The sequence below is a fragment of the Channa argus genome, chromosome 6 (genome assembly GCF_033026475.1).
Source record: "Channa argus isolate prfri chromosome 6, Channa argus male v1.0, whole genome shotgun sequence".
Taxonomy (NCBI): Eukaryota; Metazoa; Chordata; class Actinopteri; order Anabantiformes; family Channidae; genus Channa; species Channa argus.
The window spans coordinates 17177938-17205722 of NC_090202.1; the positions used below are offsets into that span (position 1 = coordinate 17177938).

Genomic DNA, 27785 nt, shown 5'->3' on the forward strand with positions numbered 1-27785 from the left:
TAACTATATTTAATACTCCAAAATATTACCACATCTTGTCTTTTAAAAGTTTAGTATACTGTACTCATATATAGGATAAAAGTATTAATCTTGTAATACTTGTATATTGTACTATTATAGTACTAGTGACATTGTTACATAGTATGTGTAACACATATTGTTATTATGTACCAGAATCAAAATATTGACACCACACACAGTTATGAAATCTTAGTTCACATATATTTTATAACATTTTGAAGTACACTTTAGAAATAGAAGCTACAGTTTATAAAACCTTTCCAGCAGAAATCATTGATGGGCCAGCATCAGCCTAATATCTCTAGCAGACAGGTCTATTCTCTATATAAAAAAATAATAAAAACAAAAACAAAGTCAACAAAAATCGCTACATTATTTTGTCCTGCACTACCTTTAAATTCCCATGAAAGCACCAGCTGTCTGCATCTCTTGTCTTTTATAAAATATAAATTATTGAAAAATATTCAAATGTGTGTGAACTAAATACAATAAAAAATGATCTCATAACAAAAATACAGAGACACTATAAAATATACAAAAAAACAATATCAAAAACAAAAAAAGTTTTTTTCCTTCTAAATCCAGATATGCATATGCCACAAACATGGTGTGTATACATTTGCCTGACTAAGATTCAACAATACATAAGACCTGCAATAATTTCTGACAGTTAACATTTTCCTGACAAAATAATTTTAAAGTATTAACATTTTAAGTAACAGAAATCTTCTATAATCACATAGATTTTATGGAGCCAAACATATCGACATTCTGACATTGTGTTGGGGGAAAAAAACAAAACAAAAAAAACAAACAAAAAAACGTGGTTAAGGGCATTGGCAACCCTTAAGTTATGTTTAAAAACCATTAACATTGTCTTTTAAATGAATCACTGGCATCAGGGGAAACTATGGGTAAAAGCAAAACAGTGTGTTGATACCTCAACTCCAAAATGCAGAAAAGAATGGGAGAACAGTGCAGTTTATTTATTAATATGTACTATTTTTGGTGTGGAATGACAATCACGGGCAAGGATTTGTCCGTCAGTGTTGGATGAAGATGGACAAGCTTCTAGCCAATTAAACATTATGTACACAAACGGCATCTCCTTTGCGCACTCACAGGAGGAGTTTCTATTTTTCCTTAAGCTGTGCTTTCCAACACATTAACAAAAGATCAAAGAAAACTCAACACTTTACAAAGATGTGAACGATTTGTGGTCCCTGTCTTCCATCAGTGTGGATGATACCGGAAGCACTGTGGCCAAAGACCTCACATGGGTTTTGGTTATTATTCCTGCTTTGTCTCTTGCTTATTTATGTTATCTGGATCTCAGTAAAGCATTATGAAATACAATCTGTACAAATAGACATCTCAAAAGCTATTTTCATACATATGGGTAACATTCAGCCACTGTAAACAATAACATTGTATTCTAAGATGATATTTAACTTTGGCATTTCCCATAAAGCCAGTGTACAGCCACTTTTCCCAGTGTTGGGAGGAAATTGTTGCCAATTTGCTCAGTTGTAACCAGTGAATCTCTTAGCATGTATTCTACGCAAACTGCATAAATGTGGGTGGAATCATAGATGAGCCACTCAATATGAAATTAACCTAATCATTTTGTTCATAGATGAGTAACACACAAGCCAACAATTCCAATTCATGTCTTTCACTAGTCCTGTATGTCTGCAATCAGATTTCATCTCAAAGCTGCATCTAGCCTTAATGGCAGCAGCAAACCAAGTACATTTAATGCAAACCCCCAAGCAATGCCAACTTGCATAATTTCTGTCAGTCACACGCTATCAAACCTTACAATCGACCCACAGAGTCCTTTTACTCTCGTACAGCTTCTTGTTCCCTCTAGTCAACATCTTCCTATTTCCTGCCGCTTTTTTCTAATTTTCCTACACTGTACCTTCCCACTATGCTGCAACCTCTTCTTCTTGGCTAGAATGTACTGCATAACAAAAGAAAAATATAAAAACACACTGACCTTCTTAGGATTTTGTCAAATTACTACCTCAACAACTTAATTTGTGTTTTTATTGTATAGACAGAAGATCATTCCAACAATTCTAAAGCAACACTGGACAGTGAACCGACAATGATGCATCTAATTTGCACATTAAACAATTCTCTTTACCATAATCTCCTGAAGTTCTCCACATAGATTGTCTACAGTTTGTTAATACTGGTGGTATATGCAAAAATGAAGAAGTTTCAGTCAATGTCTCTCTAACAAGGTGGCAAACATGTACGTAAAGGTGAAAGCGTCAGTTTCAAACACAACGGCTACTTTCAGTTGTCTGTCTATCAGACACTCTTGGTATGAGTAATCTTACCAGGTCCTCAAACCCCAAAAAGCACAGGGCCAGCGTCTATAGTGTTGTCTGATCAAAAATCAGCACATTTCAGTTAAAGGCTCTTAGAGAACACAACAATTAAACTTCTAATGACATCTAACATTTGGTTCCACCCTAATTGAAAACATAAACAAATTACTGTTTCCAATATATGAGGTGTAGGTGGACAGTGGGTGTTCTTAACATCAATATTATAATACTGGCATAAACTTCTCAAACAACAAATTATAAACAACAGTTTTTGGTCCAAGCTGATAACTCTCTGCTTGCAGTGAACAGGTAAGTAAACATGACATTACACGTTCTTCAGTTCAGTTTTTACATTTTGGCAACCATTTCTGTAGCAGGAACCTCCTACTGCTGCTCTCCGTTTACCCCATAAGATGACATTAATCATTTTATATTCTTCGCTCTCTCTCTTGGTTGTCTCACAATTTCTGTCTGGGTCCTCATGTCTTCTGACTTTGCTACTTAGGCAGAACAGAACCTTAATTCTGACCAATAGCACTTTGTCTGCCTTGAGCTGCTAAATAACACTAGTATATGTCACACACGCGCACAATCAGACACACACTCACATACACACACACCTCAAATGCAACAACGGATGAATACAGGCTTCTGGCTTGTGCCTTGAAAACATGGTCTGAGGGACAGGAGCTTGAAACTGACAAAGACCAGCGTTAGTCATTAAAAACGTGTTGGTCCCCAAAAAAAATGGTTTACGGACTATCAAACAGTTAAGACTACTTTCAGTCCATGTGGCTTCTTAACTTTCATCTTCACTCCTTTTTTTTATTCTCCACTTTCACTCGTCCGTATCAGGCTTTACGTCCAACATTGCATGCAGCTCCTCAGGTGTGTACCCCAGCAGGCTTTTTAAGTCACAAACAAAGCGGTAGACGTAGCGCTTTCCCGAGGTCTTGTGAATGATGTTCTTGTCATAGTAGTAGCGTAGGCCACGGCTCAGCTTCTCGTAGTTCATCTTGGGCTTGTTTTTCCTTTTGCCCCACCTTCGCGCAACCTAATAACATAAAAAAATTCAAATAAAGATGGTATTAAAATATTATTTATAAATCACTTGCTACTGATGCACATTAATGAGGCACGCAAAAGTTTTTTGGGAAATAAGAATACATCTTGTCCATCTGGCTATCTACTCAGGACCTCCCAGCACGTGTGCCGGTGACCAGTAGGGTCATGACCTCTCACCTCATCAGGGTCAGAAAGTTTGAACTCCCAGCCGTCGCCTGTCCAGCTGATGAAGGACTGGCAAGACTTGTCGGTCAGCAGCTCTAGTAGAAACTGCCAGAGCTGGATGGGGCCGCTGCCTGCGGAACAGATGGGAGAGGGACAGAAGGTGTGCATTAAAGGAAGAGCTGTTTACACTGAGAAGACACAATGTTGTTAAGGCATAAAACAGTTGTGGGGGATTAACTAGCTAAGCATGAGCTTGGGGAAAGAAATCACGATACAGATTAGTTCTGTAGTCCCATTGTTTGTTCAGAGCTCCAAAGTACTATAAAATATATATAACAACGCAGTGCATTGCATCTACTGTATTCTATGTTGATGCTAAAACCCAGGGGTGATAAAACAAATATTTGGGTAGAGGGAGATTTCCAGTTTAACAATTTACATAAGTGGGACACACTGCCAAGACTATGAAAAATATACTGTTAATAAAAAAATAGATTTTAAAAAGGAAATAAGAGCAATGCTTTAGTGCAGTGTCTATTTCTATGTATGAAATTGTAAAATATGCATGCCAATAACTCACTTATGTCTAAAGAGGGACATGGCAAACATTCTAATCTGGGCCAGACTGAAGTGCAGCAGTGGAACCAAATGTCCTACTAAATACAACAGTCCCATTCATCATGTATTCCCTTGTCTGCAAGTTGCACTGTGTAGTATTTGAATCTAGAGTCTGTGTCTTTATGAGTTCCATACCGATGAAATCACTAGTTTAAAATAAGAAGGGCTGCCTCCAGTAATACATCTTAGAAACCTGAATACTGACTGAGTGTCTGTGTGACAGAGAGTAGGTGCCAAATCATCTATACTCTTAAAATAAAAAGCATTTTTAGGAATAATGGGTAATACAATAACCTGGTAAGACCAAACTTCAGTGTTATTACATGACTTTATTACATCTCATGGAAAAAGGAGGGAAAGCAGAACAAAGGCAACCAAAAAAGACTGGTTTTGTCTGAACTAGATTCACTGCAATGCTCTTTGATCTTGTGGTTTTTCAGCACATACGCTAACTCACCCACTTTTGAGGCGATGTTGAAATCACACCTGCCTATGCAGCACACCGCTTTAGCAAAACTGAAGCTAAGCAAAAGTCACCTCTCTCGAGTGCCTCAGAAAACCAAATGTACCCTTATACAACACAAACAAAAGCTTTCAGGGAAACAGACATGTGGGCTGAACACTTGAAATGTCGTTTCAGCCTCTTTACTCCTGCTAGGACTGGAGATGGTGCATGACAACAGCCATACTGACTTTAGAAAATAAGTAGCTGTGAAACACCAAGTCTCTTTCAGATAGACTCAAATCGCATTCCAAAAGTCTGCTACTGTAACAGCAAGCTCACATAAGGGTAATACCATGCCATTTTACCAGCCACTATGCTCTCATGCTGGAATGTAGGCGACCCTTTGAAAAAAAAAATGGTTTCCAAAAATATGTTATAAATCTCATGCACAATGGGCCTCATTGAAAAACTTTACAGTGTAGCAAAAGGGGTGAGAGGGGTGGAGGCTCACTGACCCGTGGCATGCTTAATGAGAATATGAAGCTAGACCAAGACAGCAGGATGGCGATTGGCCCTAAAAGCTATTTAGTAAGTAAAAAAAAAAAAAAAAAATCCCAATCATTGTTACACTATTAGAAAACGTAAAACTAACTAATATGCAGTGTTTAATTAGATACACTGATTAAACTATGATAACAGTATTTTAACCATTTTTTTAATCACTAGACTAAATCTAGTGTGTGCATCTGTATGTCTGTACCTGTGAGATAGAGAAAAAAAAAAGTATGATACAGACTGAGAGTTCACCATATTGTAAAGATTTGAGATTACTGTGACAGAGGTGTAAATAGCAAATGATCACAGGAAACCACGGAAATGACAACGGGAGCTTCACTTATCTTTCTGTAGCCTTATCAGACTCCTCGTCCTCACTACAAGTATCACCTGTCACCCAATGCCTGAGACAGGAAGCCGAGCAGAGCAAGCTGTCAAGCTGCCAAGCTACCATAAACATGGATTTTGAAGTTATACGTTAAATGGTTCTTTATTATGAGGTTTAATTGTTTTTGAAATGTTCAATGGTTAGGGTTTCTCTTTTTCTCCCTTGCTCTCCCTGTCTGAAGGGAGATATACACTCGAAAAAGGTTTCCATTTTTGAGGGACTACACACCCACACTGCTCTTAATAGCAGCTAGGACCAGAGTAGAATGCTTGACATTTCCCTCTTTCAGGAAAATTGGGGTATTTTAGCATGATTTCTTTTTTCATCTTTCCCTTTTCCCATTGTGTAAAAGCTCAGAGGAAGTACATTCCCCTCAGTGAGAATACATTATTATGCATTAGGCTGGAAGCACTCGCCAGGCTTTCACACATGAGCTCTTTGGACTCATCTATCCTCTTGTAATAACTGATACATGTCAGATATCATGGCTGAAGCGGTAAATTGAATCAGAGTGTTGCGATGTAGATTTGCTAAGGTGGTAAAGGATTATATTTCCACTTGCTTGAGTTTACATTTAGATGTAATATGGGTAATGCTGTTTTAAAAAAAAAAATGCAGATTTGGTCAAATCTTCCTCAAACTTGTTCTTGGACAAAAGTCATCTCAGAAAGGTGTCCTTTTTCCTTTTTACATCTGACTAAATTCTGTTCATGCATCACATTTATATGCTTTTTTTTTTTTTTATTCTTGGTTGTTTTATACTTTTTTTTTTCCAGAGAGCAACACAGCCCTTAATTGTCACTAGAGGGACTTGCGCTTCATTATTTGATTATATGTACATTACTACATCTTTCCAACATCACTGTGAATGAATACTTGTTCTATAAGCGACTTTTGAACTAACAACCTTACAAATGACCAATTATCTTGCGCATAATGACTTTGGGACAGTTTGTTGGATTCTGATATATGCATTGTTAGTGACGTTGACAAAAAAAGCCTGGATTTCCCCCTTTTCAATTCTTGCAATCTCGCAGCCTTGTGACTATAATTTAAACATGGCCGAAAAAGTCCCAACCACTTCAAGAGAAGATTCAATATCTGCACTGTAACTTTTTTTTTACCATAATTTTTATACAGCAATAACATCATAAAAAATTAAGCAAACTCTACATAACTATAAAGGTTTTAGTTTTATTGCCTATTTTACTATTGCAGTATTCGACATGAGAGGCAGGTAAACAACACCAGACAAGACTTAATTGCTTTCTTATATAATTTCCTTATACAGAGGTATTTATAGCTTAATGTTAACATATATATACGTGGTGTTAAATGTAGTAACAGAAGCATTTTTTTCATGCACCTTTTCGAACCCTAAACCACGATAGATGCTAAAATAGTGCACTTGCTGAAGAGAAGCCTGCAGATATCTCCACATCTCACTGAACTTGGAGAACATTCATACACTAGCACTTTGAGCATGTACGAATATGAAGATGCTTCATGAGATGAAGAGATTATTTTACTTTGGTGCTATGTGCAGGGGCAGGCATAATTTCTATGTTTCACCAGTGTTGCTAGGACGACCTGGAAAAAAAATAGGTTGAGATGCGGGCTGCAGATAACAAGAAGGTACACTAGATGAGAAGTGAAGACAAAACAAAAGCATGAGATAAAGAAGAATAAAAGCAGAAGGAGAAGAAGAAGAAGAAGAAGAAGAAGAAAAAGAAAGAATTATCAAAATCTTTTCTGTTTCCTGTAATGTGCATGACTTGGGCTGCCTGGGTAAAAGGTTTTTTAGGGGAGGGGTTTTTAAAGCTCATGACACATCTGAGGCTTTTTGCAGAGCAACAATAACGTTACAGCTACACTGTATTGTATGTCTTATAGAAATAAATCCTGCAGTCTGGGAGATAATATATTACAAAAGAGTAACACTGTGTTTGAGATCTTCACCACCAACATTTCTGGCCAATACAGCCTTGGACCAATAAGCCTAGACAATTTTCAATGCAATTTTTTTTGCTATGTTGTGAAACTATTAAAGTTGATACAGAATGCATTTCCTTCTGTGCACACTAATACCAGGGAAATGTGTATATTGTCTGACTTAAATGGAACAGAGCTATGATTAATGTCATTGGTTAGCCTGTGCTTTTCCTGCTATGACATTTTAAAAATGTCTGCTGTGAAAAAAGGTCTATAAAAAGCTACAGCAATTTTCGAGGTAGAGACTCTATACAAAATTATAATGTATAAACTATGACCTCATGACATCTTACCTGTGTATCCAGCCAGAGCTGCTGCTGGGATGACAGGTTTATCCTTGCTGAGGTCGGAGCGTTCCCTCACATAGTCTTTGAAGGTGCCCTTGGGCTTGTGGCTGTGCAAGGCAGCGGGGTAGTCTTCTGAGTCGAAGCTGTCATATGAAGGTACCCTCTGCAGACTGCTGAATGACGACTGGCTGCTCCACGACTGGGTCAGTCGGTCACAACTTTCAAAGCTCTCAATGCTCTCAAAGGAGTCCTGGCCCCCAAGCTTACCTGAGTAGAGGAGACAAAGAGAAACTTGTTACAGTGGCATAAACTGCGAACTACATATTTTAATACATATCTCATCAAAAGCTCTTTAATAAAGCTTGAATTTGAGTGATCTTTTTGGCAGTGCTTTTCCTCTAGAACATTTCAGTATGACGATTCATTGTACAGTAAAGGGTCTTTGGTACATGAATAATATTTATATAATGTGACATTAGACCCTTATCACTAAATTACTCACATTATCACCAAGTAATATTGTTTTGTACAGTGTAACATATCTCTCCACTTCACACCTCATTTCATGTATACAAGCACCTTTTGGATTTGATTTTAAATGGAGGGAAATCAAACAAATTGCCTTTTTATGTTTGACCTTGGGAAAGATAAGAGGAGTCTTTCAGTAGCGTGATTAACAAATGGCAGATAATGCAGCATTTCGATTGATGCAGAATGCTGGAATTGAAGCCACATGTGGATATCAGTTGCATTACAAAATACTTTCCCAAGTTGCGAGAGCACAGCGCAACCATCAAAAGTTTAGTATGTTTTATGTGTGAGGACTGAACCTCATATCTTGCAGGCAAATGCTTAAAGCACTGGAAGTAGTGCGTAGTGTACAGGGCACATGCTATTCATTTATACAGCTGGGGGATTGCGAGAAGAAAATCCTAGTTTTATGGCTATGAATGTAAACCACACTGATAATTCCTCTGTAAACTATCACTGGGAGAGCAAATAAGTGTGTGCGTTCAGAAAAGCAAACAGTTTCATGAGAAAACCCCACGCTTGCTAACTGAGGATGACACCTCTATCTCTTTACCCAGAACCTTAAGGCTGAGTCGAGGAAAAGACTTGAAGGTTACACCACTTGAACTGTTTTACATAAAGGACAGGCGGCAAGAAGAGAACACGTTGTGGCTTTGCTTCGTGTATCACTCTGACAAAAACAATAGAGTTTTCTTTTTTTTCCCCAACCCAGTCTAGAGTACATGAGGCTGCTTTGCTTGAACCACAAACCAACCAGAGGGCCTGCTTTTCTTCTCTTCTAATACATACACACTGATGTGGCATGACAAGATTCTGGTAGCTTCAGCACAAAAACACGCACACAGGCACCCACAGAAACACTTAACATTTAGCTGCACCCACACAATCACATGCACGCACATATGGACACATTTATCAAGCACTCAATCCATGCAAACGTTTGAGCACAACTTCGCTGCAGCAGTTCCCTGCAGGATTTCTCAAGACAAATCATATTTTGTGCTTAAACCTCAGAACTATTCCTCATATCTAGATATGACCCCTCACCTCTGCTGAGGCGTCCCACACACATGTTGTCAGGGGATACCACCTCCTGCTTCACAGAAAAGTAGTCCCCCTGGAGCGGATTGAGGGGCGTGTCACGTAAGATGACAGCAGGGTATTCACTCTCATATTTGAGCGTCAGGAGTTCCTCTGAACTGATGGGATGAAGTGTTTGATAGGACTCTGTGATGAAGCCAGGCTCTGAGTATTCAGAAGGAGGGACACACTGAGCATGCTCAACACCGTAGCCTGGGGACACAAAAGGAAAACAGTGTAAATAGAAAGCAGGGATGAAAGTAAGGCAGAATAGAGGACAATCAATCTTAGAGGAGACATTATCCGTCTTGTGCTCAACTGCTGCCCATATTAATAGTCTGTGAATAGTCCATAATAAAACACAATCCTGAGCACATTTTGGGCAGGTTACCAGTTACACCTAACCTCAGCAAAAGTAAGTGAGGCCAAATTATTTCCTGTGATATATGACCTCTTGAATTTACGCCACTCTTTTTCAGTTTTTGCATTAACATTGATATTGTGCTTTCATGCAGATTGATTGAGAACGAGTGTGATGAGCACTTACTGACAAAGTAGTCTGAGGTATAACGGGACTCCTGGAAGTTGGAGGTCAGTCCATTGATGGGGTAATGTTTTGTATCTTCTTCATGAAAAATAGATATAGAACAAGAGTCAGTGACCTGATCATTGATTTCATGTATCGTGTAACTGCATCCAGCATTCTGAAAAATTAATGATCCTAGCTAAACTGTGTCTTCCTGTTTGACTCCTGTTACTATAGCAAATGCCAACATACTCTTTAATCTGTGCAAGCAGTGATATCACCCTTGGTGGTGAGTGTTTATGTAATATGTGAGATAAAAAGTCTCTTAGCTTCTTGTCTCCATCTTAAAGCCATCTTTTAGTGCACAAAACAATCCCTTTCAGCAATCAGACTAATGGCATCAGACTAATGTGGCCTTACCTTTCTGAAGCATTTCTAAATGTTCCCAAAGGATGTCACCCACAAAGTCAGGTGCTAGGTCCAGGAATCGTTCTTTTCCCATTGCACACAGGCTGGCTCCATTCATGCAGAACTTGTCAAAATCAACGTTCTTCAGACTGAACTCATTTACTGTCCACGTTAGCCACTCAGCCACATGGTTCTCTGTCCACTGTCTTGGATCTGAGGATCAGAATAAGTGTTAAATGTTCTGCTATATCCTTTTGTGATTTCTGAAGCAAATTAAACTTTAAAAAGGTTTATTTGTGGTCTATTTAATCCTATCCACACACTTACTCGTTCTTCTAATGTCACATGTCACTGGTACGAACTTACAAATAAAATTTTAACGTGTCTGGTTTCTCTGGTAGCACTCTAAAGTGCAGCACATGATGATTATCTTTTGCTTTCACAGTGAGAAACTCAGATCTTTGGTTTTGATGCCAACTTTCACACCACCTCTGTGGTAAATACAACTACCAATAACAAGTCAATCAACAACAAAGAGATAGCAGTGGATACAACAAGTAAACGCAATGAAAGGCCAGAAGCATGCTTGTAGTTTTAGTAGAGTTAGATAGATAGATACTGAAAGTCATGCTGGTTCCAAACAGCATAACTGTGGTTAGTATCAACTTAGAAAGTTAAATCATCATTATGTCTGTCTCTTTGTCTAGATTCTTTGGATGCCAAAGCCTGTCAGTCTGCCTATACTGACATGTACGTAATGGTAGGTCATTTTTGAAATAATTGGTTTTCTCCTGGCTTTTAATTAATCCTAACAGAAGCCTTCAGTAAACGCTCTAAATCAGGCAATGATGTGAAAAGGTCCAATGAACGTGCAGACCTGACAGCAGACATGGTTGGGGGTTTTCAGGGCCTATTCTTACCTGGAATTTCATTTCTCACAAGAAAATCTTGATCCTGTTTAAATAGGGAAAAAGGGAACTAATGGGAATTCAAGCAGTCTTACCTTTGGGAATGCCCAGCCGCTGCTGTTCCTTTGTGAAGCCACTGAAGGTTGCCTTCAGAGCCTGGGACATCATCTCTTTGCTTCCTGGAGTAAGCAGGGGGACATCTCCACATTCCGGATCTGCCAATCACAAAAGGCAAAGAAAACTTTTACATTTACAATAACTAATTACTACACACTGACTATGAATATGTTATTAGTATATGTTGTTTCAAATATTATTGACTCAAGCAACAACAATGAATGAATTGCATAAATTGCAACACAATTTAATTCAGACAGAGACAAGGTGGTAAAGATACACTTGTAAATGTAGTTCAGATAGAAATTTACACAGACACGCACATGGACCCACATAGAAACAAAATCAATGGAGTTCTACATGACCGTGATCAACAACATGACTCAACAATTACATCCAGTCTAAGCAGACAGTGTCTCCATATTAGATCCAATCTACTTAAGGTAGAGCGGTCACACAATTGGATCTGATGGGTCCACAAACTGTCTGTGCACTATTTTTGCATACAAAGATACAAGTTTGTTTCAGCAGGTTGAATAGCAATTTAGAGCAGACATTAGCAGATTGTTTTTCTGAATGATGAGTTTTGTTAGATTGTTTATGCTTTCAGACTTTTTTTTTATTTTTATTTATGTTTCTAGGATTTCAAAATTAAATCTAAATCTCACTCATCTGACACTTGCAGGGAACAACTTTTTTCACACAAACTTAAAATAATAACCTTTCTCGCACCCACATACCCTGGGTGGGAGAGCAATAGCTGGTGCCCATCAGTGACACCATGACCCCTGCTAGCCCTCCTACCATGCTGACCCTACACAGTAAGCCTACTGTCACCAGACCAAGCATAGGGTCAAACGTTTTGGGAGGTCAAGGGTCGAGGGATAAAGTGATGATGTCACCATGGCTGCTGGCGGGTGGCTAAGAGAGATAGGGGAGGGCTGTCTCAAGGGTCTCAGTCACACACTAGGCTTACTGTTTTCTGCTCACAGCCAGTGGGCACCCAGTGGGGAACAGAACTCCCTTTGATGGCTTTAAACAGTGCCTGATGACTTGCACTCATCTAATTAGATTGGCCAGCCTGCAAAAGTGTAGGATAAAGGGGCAAAGAAGGGAGGATGATGAGGGGAAAAGGGGAAAGACCTCTAGGCTACTAACACTACAATCAACTGCTTAAAACTAATCTAGCCAAAACTCAACAAATGGTTTGTTCATAGACACATAAATGCCCACGAGTTCCAATTAAAAGGCATGGACCCAAACACTTATGCTGCAAAGTGTCCACAAAATGCCAATATATGAATTTATCTCAATCGTATAGAGTCTTCAGTATGATTTCCTAACATAAATTGTCTGATCAACTTTGTTTGGGTGCTTGGGGTACAGTGCATGGAGAAAACCTTTAAACAGCATCAGTTTAGCAGCTCAGGGTACACACAAACTTTAAGCTTTTGCATTATGTCTCTCTCTTTAACTCATCATTCTTATCTGTTTAACTTGTGCGTCAATTAAAACTCTTAGACCGCAGATCCCAAAAGATTAACCTGAAGGCACACTAGTGATGAGGAGAAATCTTGTCACTACCACAGAACTACAAATTGCCTAACCCAGATGTTCTGGCATCTCGAGTGGCTGGTGGTTTTTTCTGCCAGCAGTACACTGGGGCAACTTACAGTTCATGCTTGTTTTCAGCACTCGCTGACGTCTCGACCTCGTCTGGAATGCACAGCAGCTGTCCCTCTTTCGCGCATGTAACCAATGTCTGTCTGGCTGTTTGTAAAATTAGGTCTCCCAGTTTCTTTTTTCCCTCTATTTTTCCCCCACTCTCTTAAGAAAGAAACCTTGCAACAAACACGAGGCAAAGGACACAAAAGAACTCTTTGCTTCTTCATATGATTTAATTAAGGCTTGTAATAATATATTGCTCTGTTACGTTAATGAACAAACAGAAAGTTATTCATACTGGTCACAAGTAAAGTAAGGTAGAGGAGCTGAAAATAAACACTGTTTTACAAACTTAGATAAGACCTCTGCTAAACTATTGTCAGATACATCTTGCATATTGAAATAAACCATGCAGTTTCACAATGACATTAAGAGCAAGATGTCTTTGCATAAAATGTGCCCCCGAGAGCAGGGTTGTCAAGGCCTCTACTGAGCTCATTTTTCCTTTAAGTTGTGCAGTTGGGAGTGCAAAAACATACATGTTGCAAACTGCTGCAAAACTGAGATGGGACTGGGGCTCAGACACAGTCTGTGCTTTGATGTGAAGGCAAGATGTGGCAGTTTATTTAAACTGGATGGAGTGGAGTTTGTCTGCACTTTCGAACCGTTTACACCCCTCCCTCTACATTGCTTTTATCAACCCAGACCCAGCCTGTACTTGCCCACACAGACTTGAACCCACTTTAGCACTAAATCCTCCATCAAAGACACTCAACACCATCTTGCATGAGAACTACCATTAGGCACTCTAAAGAGAGAAATGTGTGAACCATGATTATAGAGAAAATTAAAATGTGCGCTGCAATTTGTGTGATTTCTTTTATTTTTATTTTGAATTACTTGCAACCCCCACCCCTCACCGCTTCTTGGGAAACTGGATTTTTCTCTGTCTTGTAGCAATTTGAAGCACAACAAATGCATTTTAAGGCTGAATAGTTATGTGGCAGTGCAATTGCACTTTTATCAAAATGCTTCACTTTCATATACTGTACGTGTACACATTGCTCTGTAGATTTTTTGTGAGCGGAAATCTTAAAAACAAAAAGCAGAGGTCACAGCAACATTGTAAGACCTAAAATTGCAATGATAATAGAACACTCTCCATGGTGAATGATCCATATGTAAGTTATCCGTGGAAGAGCTAATGTACAGTGTGCATCCATTAGTGAGAGGCGAGCTTGAATCTAGACAGTCTCTAGTAAATGATGAAGTCCTGATAGGATTTCAATGCCTACGAGTCCCATTAGATACAGAATGGTCAGTACGTACTAAGAGTTAGAGCATCCACAAGTCATCACTTTCCACATTAGACAGTGTGGGTCTGTCCGCAAAATGAGTTCCATCCACTTAGCTCACGAAATGTGGGAGTGGGTGTAAATCACGGGCAACATTATGGCATTCGCAGTTCACTAAGAAGACTCAAAGTGAAAACAGCATTTGCAAAGAAAAGTATGCAATGAAACCAATTTCTTCTAATGATGTAGATAGAAAAATAAGTCAATTTGTTCTAAGAATCACTGATTAAGTGAGCCTAATGTTTAGTCTGGATGTACAGTAAAAAGTATTGATTAGCCACTCCCATCTTGCAATGATATCAGTAATGGACAGTCTGCTGAGTGTGACGGGGATATTTCCCCCAGGGAATCTGACTGACTGTGCACCTTTACTGCCCTGCCCTTGTGACCAAGCCCCAACCCAACCTTAGATGGAGAATTTCTTTGGCATCTTGGGCTGTTAAAATGACACACACACAAAAAAACACATACACATACGTGAACTAAATCAGCAGCCTTCTTCACTTGTGCGCCAGAGCGTGGGCGTGAAATTGGGATTTTTGCGGCCGGGTTCAAAGTCTGTGGGGATGGAAAAGGCAGGGCTGGGCAGGGCAGAATGGGGCTGGGCTAGGGGAAGATGGCAAAGGAGCATCTCGAATGGGTGAGGGGTTGACTGAGTATGCGTGTGTGTCTGTCTGTCTGAGGTTGGGGAGGGAGGGGGGGGGGGGGGGGGGGGGGGCACCAGCCTGTAATATGAGCCCATGACAGGACAAGAGAACTGGGGGTGAGCACAGACAGTCAAAGAGAGAGAAAGAGACAGACCAATGAATGGGAGGTCTCATAAAGCTCCCTCTCTTCTCCTTGCCTCTGGAGTGACATCACAGTGGGATCAGTGCCATCTCCCAGCCTCTGGCGGAGACTCATTCATTCATAAAGCCTAGATTGCTGCCTCCACTCAGAATGATGCAATGATACAAGCAGAGCAGGCAACCAGACTCAACAAATAAGGGACAATATGCTTTCTATCATGAAATTGAGCTATAAATAGCCCTGTATCATTTAACCAGCGAGTGGGTGTTGGTTTATGTGAGGGAAGGAAAGACGACGGAAAAGAAAATAAAAATAATAAACATATTAAAGGCTATTCAGTTAAGTTGAGTAATTTATTTTCATCTGTCTCTTTACCATTCTTTAAGCAAGTCTAAGGTAAAAGGGTCCATTTCCTGTGGCTAAGTTGCCACTTCCTGTGTGAAGTGAGGTAAATTGTAGGTTCAGGTGACTGTCAAACATTTTTGACCCACCACTGAGGCATCATTCCCTACCTAGATATAAGAACACAGGTACATATCAGCAGGGTCACAAAAAGGTGCAATGAAAAGGCCTGGGTATTTTGCCAAGGGCTTAAAATTGACTCTTTAAAGCAGACCATTCTACCCACATCAGACCAGGAGTGACAGTGGTATGTGAGAGAGCCTTTGATGGAGATCCATATCTGGACCCCTGGTCTGAGAACGCAGAGTCATAAACCTGACCAACATGAAGGGAGCCTATTCAGGCGGACTGGGTGATAAAGTGGTGGCTGAAGGCTGCAGCAGAGCAAGAGTAGGAAGACGGGGTGGCAGTCTAGTTTTGAGAGGGCTACTTGTTCAGCCAGTTGCTCTACTGTTTAGTTTTCCATCTCAATGTCAGGGACCAGAAATAGAAGTGTAGACCTGTTTCAAACCAACGTAAATATGCCAAACCAGACCTAGACCCAACTATTGACCTAAAGAGATCCAAACCAGGGCCATTCCACCATCACAGAGAATAGTGCTAGAACACTAGTTTTATTCTTAGGTCTCCACCACTGGCTTCTGGCTGCCCTCTTGAAGCACAAGCCTGTGGTGGTGTAAAGCAGCTGCATGGGACAAAGCCACTACAGCTGACATCTGTCTTTGCCATGAAACTAGAGTTGTCCAGGATCGTCTCCACCACAGACACACCGGCTACTAAAGGCAGACAATAAGGGAGACTAATACCCCATGGCTGCCACGCTGTCTTTCTTTCTTCCACTCCCTCCATCTCTAAAATCATATTAGCTCGTGATGTGAAAGTGCATTAACTGTAGTGTTTATGCCAAAGTCTCGGCGCTTGGTATGACATTACCTCTGGGTTTGAAATGATCCGTGCCATCACCAACACATGCTAAACATATTTTTACTAAAACCCTGGTGGAAAATGTTTTTTCTTTTGAGAAGAAGGAGCGAAACAGAAAAAGGCTGAATTTGGCCTATAGTTGTTTATTTACATTTTGTTGCTATGTGATATTAAACAGCGTAAAAAGGGAGGCTCGCGTTTTAGATTTGCCTCAAGTATGAAAAGTTAAGCAACAGTAACATTGCACAATCTTCACGTTCTCCATTACTTTAAGGAGGCTACAAAAAATAAATTAGGAAAAAAATCCAGTATGCATCAAAGCACTATAGAAACGGAGATGTGACAACACTTTTCCCAGGTTTTGGATGACTTCTGAATATCTTGAATATTTGACTGACTGTTCTGTCCATCAGTGTTCATCATAGTGGGGACAAAGGAAACCCACAGGTGAGTCCTCTACTGGAGAGTGCAGGTGGCATTAGCCTATTTGTATTCCAGCTAGCCTGCCTCCCAGGCTCCATCCCAGTTGTAAACAGGCAGGGGATGCTCTGGGGGAACTGTTTAGGCGTTAAACCAAACACACCACAGATCTGACAAACAGTTTACTCTCTGTGTTGCATTTTTTCCGCAAAACATGATGCCTGCCCCATTTTTAGTCCAAACTGATACATTCCACCACCAGGGTCCTGATATCAATGTGAACTATTTGGGACTGCACACAGGCACGCATTCACGCACGCCAGTGGAACTGTTTGCTGCTCGATCACTGTTTTCTGCAGTATGTGTACATACATGACTTGTAACGGCTGAGTCTAATTATACAAAATCCATATATAAGAGCTTGTTGCTTGTTTGAAGGCAAGCTACAGTATGGACGACAGATGAATACTTGATAAATAAATTCCCCTCAGACCACAGTGTTTTCATGTTGCATACTTCACATTCCACTTTTGTTTTACAATCACTAATGTGCTTCACAAGCTTTCTTGTTTTCCTCTAATGTGACCAAAAATGACTTGTGGTCTAAGTGGCAAAATGGTTTCTGCTCAAGATGATGAATTACCATCTATTTTAAGCTCAGTTTAGGCTCCATGGCTAATAGAAGCACGAAACATCAAACATCTGGGCACATCTGTCTCCTTCTTTTCCTTATTTAAGATATGTTGTATTTTTTACAACAACTTGAAACACCTCACTATAGGCTGCCTGAGCTGATTAAAAGATGTAAATCACGATTTCATAACTGGAACTGGAAGACAGATATCTGCAACTCAATGTTTTGCAACAAGAGATGAAAGTGATTTCCACAACATGTGAATATCACTGAAGCTGTGAAAACCCGCGCTCACCTTGTCATCTCCATCTCCCTCTCTACATTTTTCTCTTCCCCCCATGACATACGCACACCCATAAACACCCACACACACACAAAGACACACACACACGGAGACACACACACGCAAGCTCAGTCAGACTGTGACTCATTCCATCAAACAATGACTGGACTTCAGGGGATACTGTGCTGCTTCATTTGACAGTGTGACTGGTCATGATGAAAGCAATGACCATATCTTGTAAAGTTCCTGCTCAATGACTCAGTTACCTTGTAACTATGCTTTCAATAACATATTTTCAGTAGCAACAGAGCATCTCTAATGAGCATTTCTCATATGTCAAAGCCAAAGGAAAATGTTCTACAAACTAATAATGGTGGTTCTGTTAAAAATTACTCAAGTTCCATTCATGTCCAAGTCAATTTATTTTAATATGTTAAAAAAAAAAACTTATACTGAGGAGGTCAGGCTAGGCAGACAAAGCTAAGGAATCCAGCTGCTGTTACTTTCATAGCTATAACTTCATCAGCAGACCCCCCACCTCACACACACAAACACACACACACACACACACACACACACACACCACCACCACCTTCCATAGCAGCCATAACATGTGCCTCCCATTTCACTGCACCAACACTACACAGTCTGCCACATACATAATCACACCTTTCTTTATCTTTTCTTTTATTGCTTTGGCAGGCAAATTAATCAGTATAACTCTGATACTGTATGTCTGATCACACAACACATCAGTGGCTGTGCCCCATTTGTCCACCTGACAATTCATGCTGACTCCAAAAACAGGTGGTGTACCACAAATGCAGACAAAAGAGAAAACAGAGGAAGAAAATCTGGAACGCGAACTAAACAAAATGAGTGACATGCCCTCGTTGTGGACAGCTGTGCATCTGTGCTGAAACAAACTCACTGTCTTGCAGGCCAGTTGACTGAATCTCAAAACAGGCATGTTTCTATTGTAGGCCAGTTTCCATTCCAGGAAACATTGCTCCTAAATGTGGAGACATAAAACAAAAACAGCAAGAAAGCAAGAGCAGAGAAACAGTTATAGAGTATACAGGAGGACGTTGTGATGCATGGGTGGTTGTGCAGCCATTTGGGGAACACCCTGGGCAGTTAGGGTTCATAGTCAGACTGAAAATGTAAAGACAGGAGAGGTCTGTGGTAGCAGAAACTAGTAAGCAAGCACAAAGTCAATCAGCCAGTGGCATGTGGTGTAGCAGGCGTCTAGTGCCATGACTCAGGGATTACAAGTAAGGAATGGCTGGGGATGGGACAAAATGCACCCACTAGGAACTCAACATATACCACATCAAGGTGCAATGACAGAAACTCATGTGCCCAACAGAAAGATGTGGAAAGATAGGAAGAAAGAAAAAGGAGGGGGAGAAACACTACAGGAAAAAAATCTGTGTGTGTGTGTGGGTTGGTGGGTAAATAATTGACAGAAGTTGTCTTTTACAAAAAAAGAATGAAAAGCAAGAAGAAATGAAAAGTGCTTGGTAATGCTTCATTTCCCAAGCCAAAGAACCCATTTTGTTTTGTTTTGGCAGTGGGCTTTTTTGCAGAACTTACGTTAATAAGAACACTGATTGCTAAGAGAGGGGGGTTCTCATCATTTTGATTTCTAATAATTTTTCCAACATGCCAAACACATTTTCACTACCATCATATCAACCACACCTCAGCCCACCCCCTCATTCTCTTTCCTACCATATGCTTGTTATTTAGCAGACTGATGTATCTGGTGCTAACACGCCTTACTTTATGACTAAGCTTCATAAAGCAAAGTTTAAGGCGTGTATTCACCAGGGAAGCACAGAGATAGGACCCACACAGTCTAACAGTTTTATGTTTATATGGGCAACACAGGAGATGACAAGCTGAGTGAAGGAGAAACGAATGAGACATTGGCTGAGAGGTGGGAATAACCCATTTGGTGTAACATAGTGGCATCAGTAGGCAGTGCAGAAAAGGAAGAAAGACAAGGTTATTGTGGAAACTCACAGACATGCAATTGACTGGTATCCACCCAGTATGTTGACAAATCAACCAGCACAGGGAAGCCTATTGAGAAAGCTGCTTTTTGTTACCCTCTAGGCGCAGACATGGCCTGCTCAAACATTATGCAATGACGTATGTTTTATGTCCCGAACACTGCAATGACTAATGGAGTTGTGGAGAAAACCATATCATCTCCAGTTTGATGCAGTGCACATCAGATGACTGGTTTGCGCCGTTTGGCCCGATTCAGTGATGGACCACATCAAGAGAAGCCTGGATCACCCAAACAGTGTTTGCACAGCTGCCAGGCAGCTACTCACACTCAAACACTGGCATATACAGTATTACACTGCGCTACTGAAGGAGTGCTGACACAAACACACTGAAGCAAAAACCCCAAAGCATATGCAACTCCCTCTGTTTTGACACACATTTAGCCCGCTCCACACTACCAGCATGGGAGGGACCTTGGAAAAGAAAGTCGGTGAAGTCTTTCTAAGCGTCATCCCTACGATATGGCTTTTGTGTGCTTGTATGCATACTGCATGTGGCGGGCGCGGAACAAGATGCCTTGTAAGGATTCTCAGGAGAAGCATCAGGCATGCCAGTTATTACAATAAGCAACGTCTTGATCAAAAAGCAAACCTCCCCCTCAAGCTCTTATCCCTCCACGCATGCCACCCAGCAGGGCATGCTCACAAACATTCCTGTCAGTTATTGAACCTTGACCTGACGAACACAAGGAAAGTCACCCAAGCCTTAAACAGACTTTTACTGTACACAGTTGTTTTTCTTTACTTAACCACTTAACATTGTTACCTGAATATACCGTAGCACTCAAAAAGAACTCCAAGAAACTTTTAGATGAATATGAATATTATGCTTTTATGTCCTTAACGTCACAATCCAACACTTTCCCTGTTCAATAACACTCTCTTTACTTTAAAACTCTTCCCTGTAGAGCTGACAGCTTTGTTATGGCAACATGATGCTTCCAATAACAAGCTACTGCAACCTGGGTTACACTGAAGTAAGTGTGCAGTGTCAGGAATTGAAAACTATAACACCAGAAAGAGGAATAAAAGCTTGGCAGAACATTACAAGCCCTGTTTGTGTCCACCTCTGACCCTGGCAGTGTGTGAGCTCTTTAAAAAGTATTACCTCTGAGAGAGAGGACAGGCCTTGGGTAAGATGATGCTGGCTGGACTTCCATTACAAAGGAAAATAAACAATATGAAAAGGACTTGTGTCTGTTAGCAGGGCATGTATGTACACTATGTGGTTGCAGGTGTTTAAAGAAAAAAAAAACTCTGCAGTTCCGTCTTTGTGCTTGCGTGTGAAAAGCCACAAAGTTGTGTCCACTGGGAGAACTACTGCTTTCATAATCTGACAAATCAACAAATGCATTTTAGTTTTGTCTGGAGGGCTTATCTCTTTCGGTAACCAAGTAGTCTGGCATCGCATTTGACATGCATGCAGAACAAAAAAGCGTCCATGCTGTGGTCAGATTAAAGACATTTGTCATACATTTAACTTGTAAGCATGGAAATACCAAGCAGCCTATATTTGTGAGAGATGTGTTTGTGTGATGTTATGAACTGCTCCTTGGCAGCCTCAAGTTGACCTGAGTGCACCCAAGTGAGCGTAAGCAGGAGCAAGCATTGCGAAATGGTTTTGCAAGATAGCGCTACACTTTGGCAACTTAACTGCAGCTGTCAGCACTTTGTAATGTTAGTATGTGAGATATGTATGTGTGAATCGATGCTCGGCAGGTATTCAGGGTGATAAGAAGGTGGTTAATGTGGTAAGTCACAGCTCTATAGTGGGTCAACACTAACAGTTAGTATCAAATTTCCATGATGCATCAAAACTGTCTGTTGCTTTACTAACAACGCCACCTGAGTCTTAAAAGCACAAGGGATTAGTAAATGCAAAAAGCTCTTAATGCAAATAATCCAAACATGCCACCATGTGGTAACATCACTCTATGTAGAAACTGAGAAGTGAAACCATGCAGAGTTTATAACCAAAGACAAACAAAGTTCAGCATTGCAGGCTTCCCTAGCTGTGCCCTGGACTACCCCTGGAGCAAACCAAGTCTTCCAGGCAGTGGAGTCAGAGAAACAAGCCTCAGCAATGCAGATTCATCACCTCAGCCTGCCTCTCCTTCCCTCTGGAAAGTCAGTTTAAACCACCAAAGAGGAGGGGTGGGTAGAGAAGAAAGAAGGGAAGTAGAGAAGAGAGTGGGGTTGGTCGGGAGGGGGTGATTAGGCACCACCACTGCCCATCTCCCATAATGGCAGGCCAGAAAGCCCTGGCTCTCCCAGAGTGGTACTGAATATATGGGTCAGAGATGGCTGCTTAGATGGGAGAGAGAGGAGACGGTGACAGATCCCTGGTGAGATCAAAGCAGGATGAAAGAGAGAGGGATATCATTTGTGGGCTACAACAAACCTACAAAGCATGTATCAGTAGTAAACTTGACAAAACTTGACTTACACAAGGATCCATAATGCAAATCTGAAAAGGGAAATTAGTTCAGAGCATGATTAGTTCAAAGCATTTAATGTGTCTCAAAGTATGTCAGCTACATGTAAAGGAGTTACAATAATTTTGCTTCTCAGTGACTAATTCTACTCTGGAGACGAAGTTCTTCAAATGTAAATAATAATAATAAGAAGAAGAAGAATGAGGCGTTTAACTTTATTATTATTATTATTATTTATTTTTTATTTTTTGGATGCCTAGTTTGACACACAAACACGCAGTGTCAAACCTTGTGTGTAGCTAAATGTTACAAACAGACCAGTAAAAGCCGGATTCATTGAGTAACAATAAGAAACACGCACATACAGTAGAGCCTTTTACACGACTCCAGTGTGTTTTTTTTTTTTTTTTAATCTAGTGTTCAGTCCAGTATTGAGCAACCAACACCATCTTCACACCGAAGCACGTTATGTCTCTGATCGTCGCATCCAATTACGGATAATTAACAGTTTGCCCCACCAGACGCTTCTGTTACGAAGACCACATTTAGGAGTAACGTTAGTCCCGTGCTAACTGTCAGGCTCTTACTGAAGAGTTGTATCAGGCTACTCACCGTCCATTTTTTCAGGCTTTATGATGGTTAACGTCGGTTTCATATCGACAGCTGCCGTCATGATCATCAGATCACAGTGACTTGACAACGCCGCGTCCCTCTTTTTTTATTCTAACAGCTCCACAAACACACTATAAGGGGAAAAATCTCCTCTTCTGTTCTATTTGCACCCCGGTCAAATCTCCTGGTTGTTTTCTTTTTATCTGTCCTCTCACACTAGAACCCGATTCAGTTTCTTTCACCCCCTAACTTCTATTTCTCTTTCCCTCTTTCCCTCTCCGGTGCATGTACACACACTCCCTCTTTTCCTCGTTCTTTCTTACTCACTCACTCACACACTCACTCCTTCCTCTCTATCAGTGTCGATGGGCGTTGCATTGCGAAGAGCGACGACAGCTAAGGGGGGCGGTGTTTGAGCTGACTTGCCAGTTGATCAGTTGATTCACAATTCAATTACAAGTCAACCCCCCCCCCACACACACACACACACACACACACACACTCCTCCTCCTCTCCCCCACCCCCCGTCTCTCTCTCTATCTCTCTTACACACTAATACTACTACTACTACTATTAACCCCCCCCCCACTAGTACCCCTGCGCGTCATCAGACTCAGGAGTCTTCCCGCAAATTACTCGTGTTTAACAGGGATGAGAAACACTCTGGAGATGTGAGGGCTGTTAAGCAGCCTGAGAGAGAACTGAAGTAATGCTTAACCACACCATTGGAGGGATACTACCCAAAAAGGACAATAGTTCATTCAGCCAACAGAAGCAAACCAGCAAGTATCTGACCCTAAAGGAAATTATACTGGAAGTATAAAGGACAATATAAAGGAAATAACGTGGAACAGAATCAAAAAAAAAATGTATAATATCAATATGTTACAGTGTGGGCTCCATAATTTCGCCAGTATTGTTATATTTCCTCTGCGTATCTAAAACAGGCATATTCTCTCTACCTTCAGACCTAAAAGGAGAGTTTGGACTGTCTGTGTTCTGTGTTCTACATGCAGTGCTTCTTTATAGACGCCTCAGGGAACTTCCTGTTCACCTTGTAGACTACAAATCAATTTAAAAAACAAAGCATGTCTATTATTTTTTCTTTAAACAACCACATCAGGTAAAGTACTGAAGTAAAGCATTGTAAATAAGTACAGCTTTTAAGTTATCATATTATAAAAATTAAGCAGGTACATAACAGTAGTTTAGTTGTATAAATATTTGGTCATCTGTCATACGTAGCATCAATACAAATGTGGTGTGGACAAGGCAAATTGCCTGTTCTAATTCTTAGTTTTCATTTCTTTTAAACTTTTGTGCTTTCTTATCAACAATAATCGGAGACGATGGCCATGCCTTGCTGGAAATTTAATCAAGAACTTGCTCTGCCTCTGGAAAAGAACAAAGACAAGAGAAAGATTGTGCTTTTTAGCCACAGTAAGGCTCCATTCTGAGCAAACACTGCCATTAGGGAACACATCCCATGGCAACAAAACACAGTAATAGCAGATTATTATAGTAATTCCCACAGAAGTTCCAATGGAACCCACAGCTTTTAGCAAAAAGTGAACTTTGAGCTTCAGCAAAAAGCAGTATTATGGCATCTTGAGGCATCACCCTTATTTTTTATATAAACCCTCCTCATCATGATCAACCTTGTTAGTTACATGGTACAACCTGCAAACAGTATACTTCTTGCATGCACTGTATACATGTACTTCTAAATAGGATAATCTGGATGGAGGCTGGGGAGCCAGGGATATTGATCACACATGGATTTTTAAACCGGTGGTACTTCACCGGCTCCATTAGCAGCCCTGGATCAGGTTTCATTGGCCTGATAGGAGCCCCGTCTGGGAAGAGCAGCGGTGGGTTCTGCGGTGAGAGAAGCTGCCTCATCAGGGGCAAAATAGTGGGGGCGATGGAGGAAAAGAATGGAAGGGGGGACAGTACCTCTCACTTTATCTCAGTCAGCCAGTCACTCACTCTCTCTGACTAGATCTCTTTGTTTTCTGTTAATGAACTCCCTTGTATCTGCTCTTAAAAGGACAGTCCAGGTCCTTCTGTGCCTAAGGGCAGCCATTAAGGGTTTAATGGTGTTGCTGACTAATATCTGGACTGGCGTCACTGTAACCCATTTTCAATTTAGGTTCCCTTCTATACAACTTCACTTGTTAATAGTATATCTTTTGGTAAAAGCATTCTGAATGTTCTACCAATTCATTTTCCGAATACATATTAAAACTAATAAGATCAAAATGAATTCTCCAGAGTAAATGCCAGGAAACATTTTAATACATTTCTCTTGTAGATCCCAGTACAATTTGTTACTAATTGTTTCTTAGTGCAGCAACACACAGTTCAAATTGCCTTCAGACTGCCTGGTGTACAATGACCCCAAGGACAAACACTTTTTATGAACAGTACACTAACATGAGGACAATGATTTCCATTCTTTTTTTAAATCTTACAGGCAAATAAAAAACATTCAGTTTATTGCCAGAGAATTTATCTCTGCAGCAATAGCCTATGTAAAAATTTTGCATGCCCCCCCCCCCCCCCCACACACACACACACACACAAAAAATGTGTCATTTCCTTTTTACAGATATTGCCTTACACTCTTAAGAAGCAGCCAGTGTTTTTGAACCAGTACACTTGAGGACACATGTCCCAGATCAAACAAATTTTGGTTTCTGTGTCTCTTTTCTTCACCTGGCAAATGCAGTTGCCATGGTTTTGACAGTTAGCTGGCTTCACTCATTTGCTTTGCTGTATAGTAGCACCCCTAGGTAAAGCAGCTCTCTTTCTCCTTGCTGCTCTCTCCTGTTCCCTGTCTGTCTCTCACTGGCACATCTGTGTTGTCTGCCTGTCTATAAACCTTAGATGTAACCGTTGCACCTGCTACTTTTCACAGAGTTAACTGAAAGGTTATTCGATTTAGAGCAATCCATACAGCTGTCAAGAGGTATTTGTCTTTGGTATTGGTACCTTTGCAGTGAGGTAGTTTTTGTAGCTTCAAGTATTTATATGTCAACATCCCATCTTTTTTTCATTCACAGTAAAACCTGGAATAGTGTTTTGGCCAAGACAAAAGGAAAATGTAAACCATCTTTAAGATATGGTATGACAGTTTTCACATGTTGAGTGAATATAAAACATTTAGCACATAATCACTCAGTCCCTCATTTACAGGCACTCAAGCACACAAACAGATGGGTGATGGTCACGCGCACACATGCATGCACACACGCACACACACAAACGCAGAGCAGACAGTCAAACAGTAAAACAGTAGGTTCCTTGTGGCCTCTGTCTAGTGGCTCAGTCTCAGCTCATCTGTGGTGGTTGCTGTCTGAAAGTACAACAGGCTAGATGCACCCCTGCTGAGATCAGAGGGTTAGCTGGGACAGGAGCAGTGTGTCCCTGTGTGTATGTCTGTGTGTGAGTGCGTGCTGATGCATGTGTGATGTGCTTGTGTAGATCCCTCTTGCTCCTCACATTCCAAAGTCTCTTCTGAGAGTATGTGCGCGTGTGTGTTTGTGTCTCTGATTGCATATGTCTATGTGTGTGCATGCTACCAAACTGTGTGCGTGTAAGTGCACTGGGAAAGGAGCAGGGCCTCCCTGAACAAAGGCTCAGCTCTTTTCTGAACAATTAGCTTCGCTAAAAAGGACATCTCTTCCTCCATTAGCGGCACCACGTGCCCCCCATCACTCCATTGTGCAGATAATTCAATTATCCCCACCCCCCTTAGAGTCTCTTTGCCTCCCAGACCTCCCTTTCCCTGTCTTGCCCGGCCTCCTCTCTGTTACCACCATTCTCTCAGATAAAGCTTCGCTAGTTCTCACATCTAAAGGGAAAATACATCAGTTTGTGGTTTTAATATATTTCTAACTGAATAAATAAAGCCTGTATTATATAGTTAAGAGCAACACTCAAAGGAATGGTACACTCTGAGGAGATGATAATTTGGCTGTGAAAATACCATTGGTTACTACTTAATTGTTACATGAATGCTCTTTACATTAAGTGTTAGGGAAGAACTGAACCTTGAATACAATATTATGTACTTGAATGCATATTACCAGACACAGTAAGACGTATTCACTCTTGCCATCCCTAGTGCACACTCCTTGTAGTTAACAGTCTGTGAATATTGCTAAGATCACAATACAAACATTAAAACAATAGGAGGTCTCTCTTAGGAATCTTTAAAGCACCACCTTTCCTGATGAGCTGGCATCTGTTGCATCATCACCCATCAGTGATTGCATGTTTTCAGAACTGTATGTTCTCCAACTGGAGAGCTTTGTAATTAGTCACCACACTTCAGAGAGGAACTTACCACATTCGCACTTCCTAGTAATAAAACTTGTAGAACTCTGGAAAAAAAGAAATTCTATAAGAATCTTTAAAAACACTAATAGAAAGTAAATGGCCACTCTAAATAGGCATACAGTACATAGGAGAGAAAAGTATTGAGACATGTCTTAAGGTGAAGAGTATTTATTGACTAAAATACTTAATAAACTTAATAAATACTTAATAATACTTAATAAATGTGATGGGTTATCAAAAGAAACATTATATTTGCCAGAAATAAGTCTCTAAGATTGTCTATTTTTAGTGCAGGACATGCGCACTTTAACACATAGGGCAGAAATTCCAGAATGACTTTACTGTAAACTGATTTCAATACACAATGCAACCGCTTCTTAGAAATCTAATTTGGAA

At 40.5% G+C, this 27785-nt stretch overlaps 1 protein-coding gene across 6 annotated transcripts in view; it reads right to left on the reverse strand.

Moving 5' to 3' along the window:
* Positions 1-200: 200 nt before the first annotated feature.
* ets1 (v-ets avian erythroblastosis virus E26 oncogene homolog 1) overlaps positions 201-27785 on the reverse strand; it is a 38291-nt gene continuing 10706 nt past the window's right edge. For 2 of the 6 annotated variants that reach the window (XM_067507239.1, XM_067507240.1), the window contains 7 exons: positions 11427-11546; positions 10436-10636; positions 10037-10114; positions 9457-9702; positions 7885-8145; positions 3606-3724; positions 201-3417 (listed from right to left, as the gene is read on the reverse strand). In XM_067507239.1, coding sequence (XP_067363340.1) covers positions 3202-3417; positions 3606-3724; positions 7885-8145; positions 9457-9702; positions 10037-10114; positions 10436-10636; positions 11427-11546 — 1241 coding nt within the window. In that variant the 3' untranslated portion in view covers positions 201-3201. The other 4 variants (XM_067507243.1, XM_067507241.1, XM_067507242.1 and 1 more) reach the window with 4 other exon arrangements.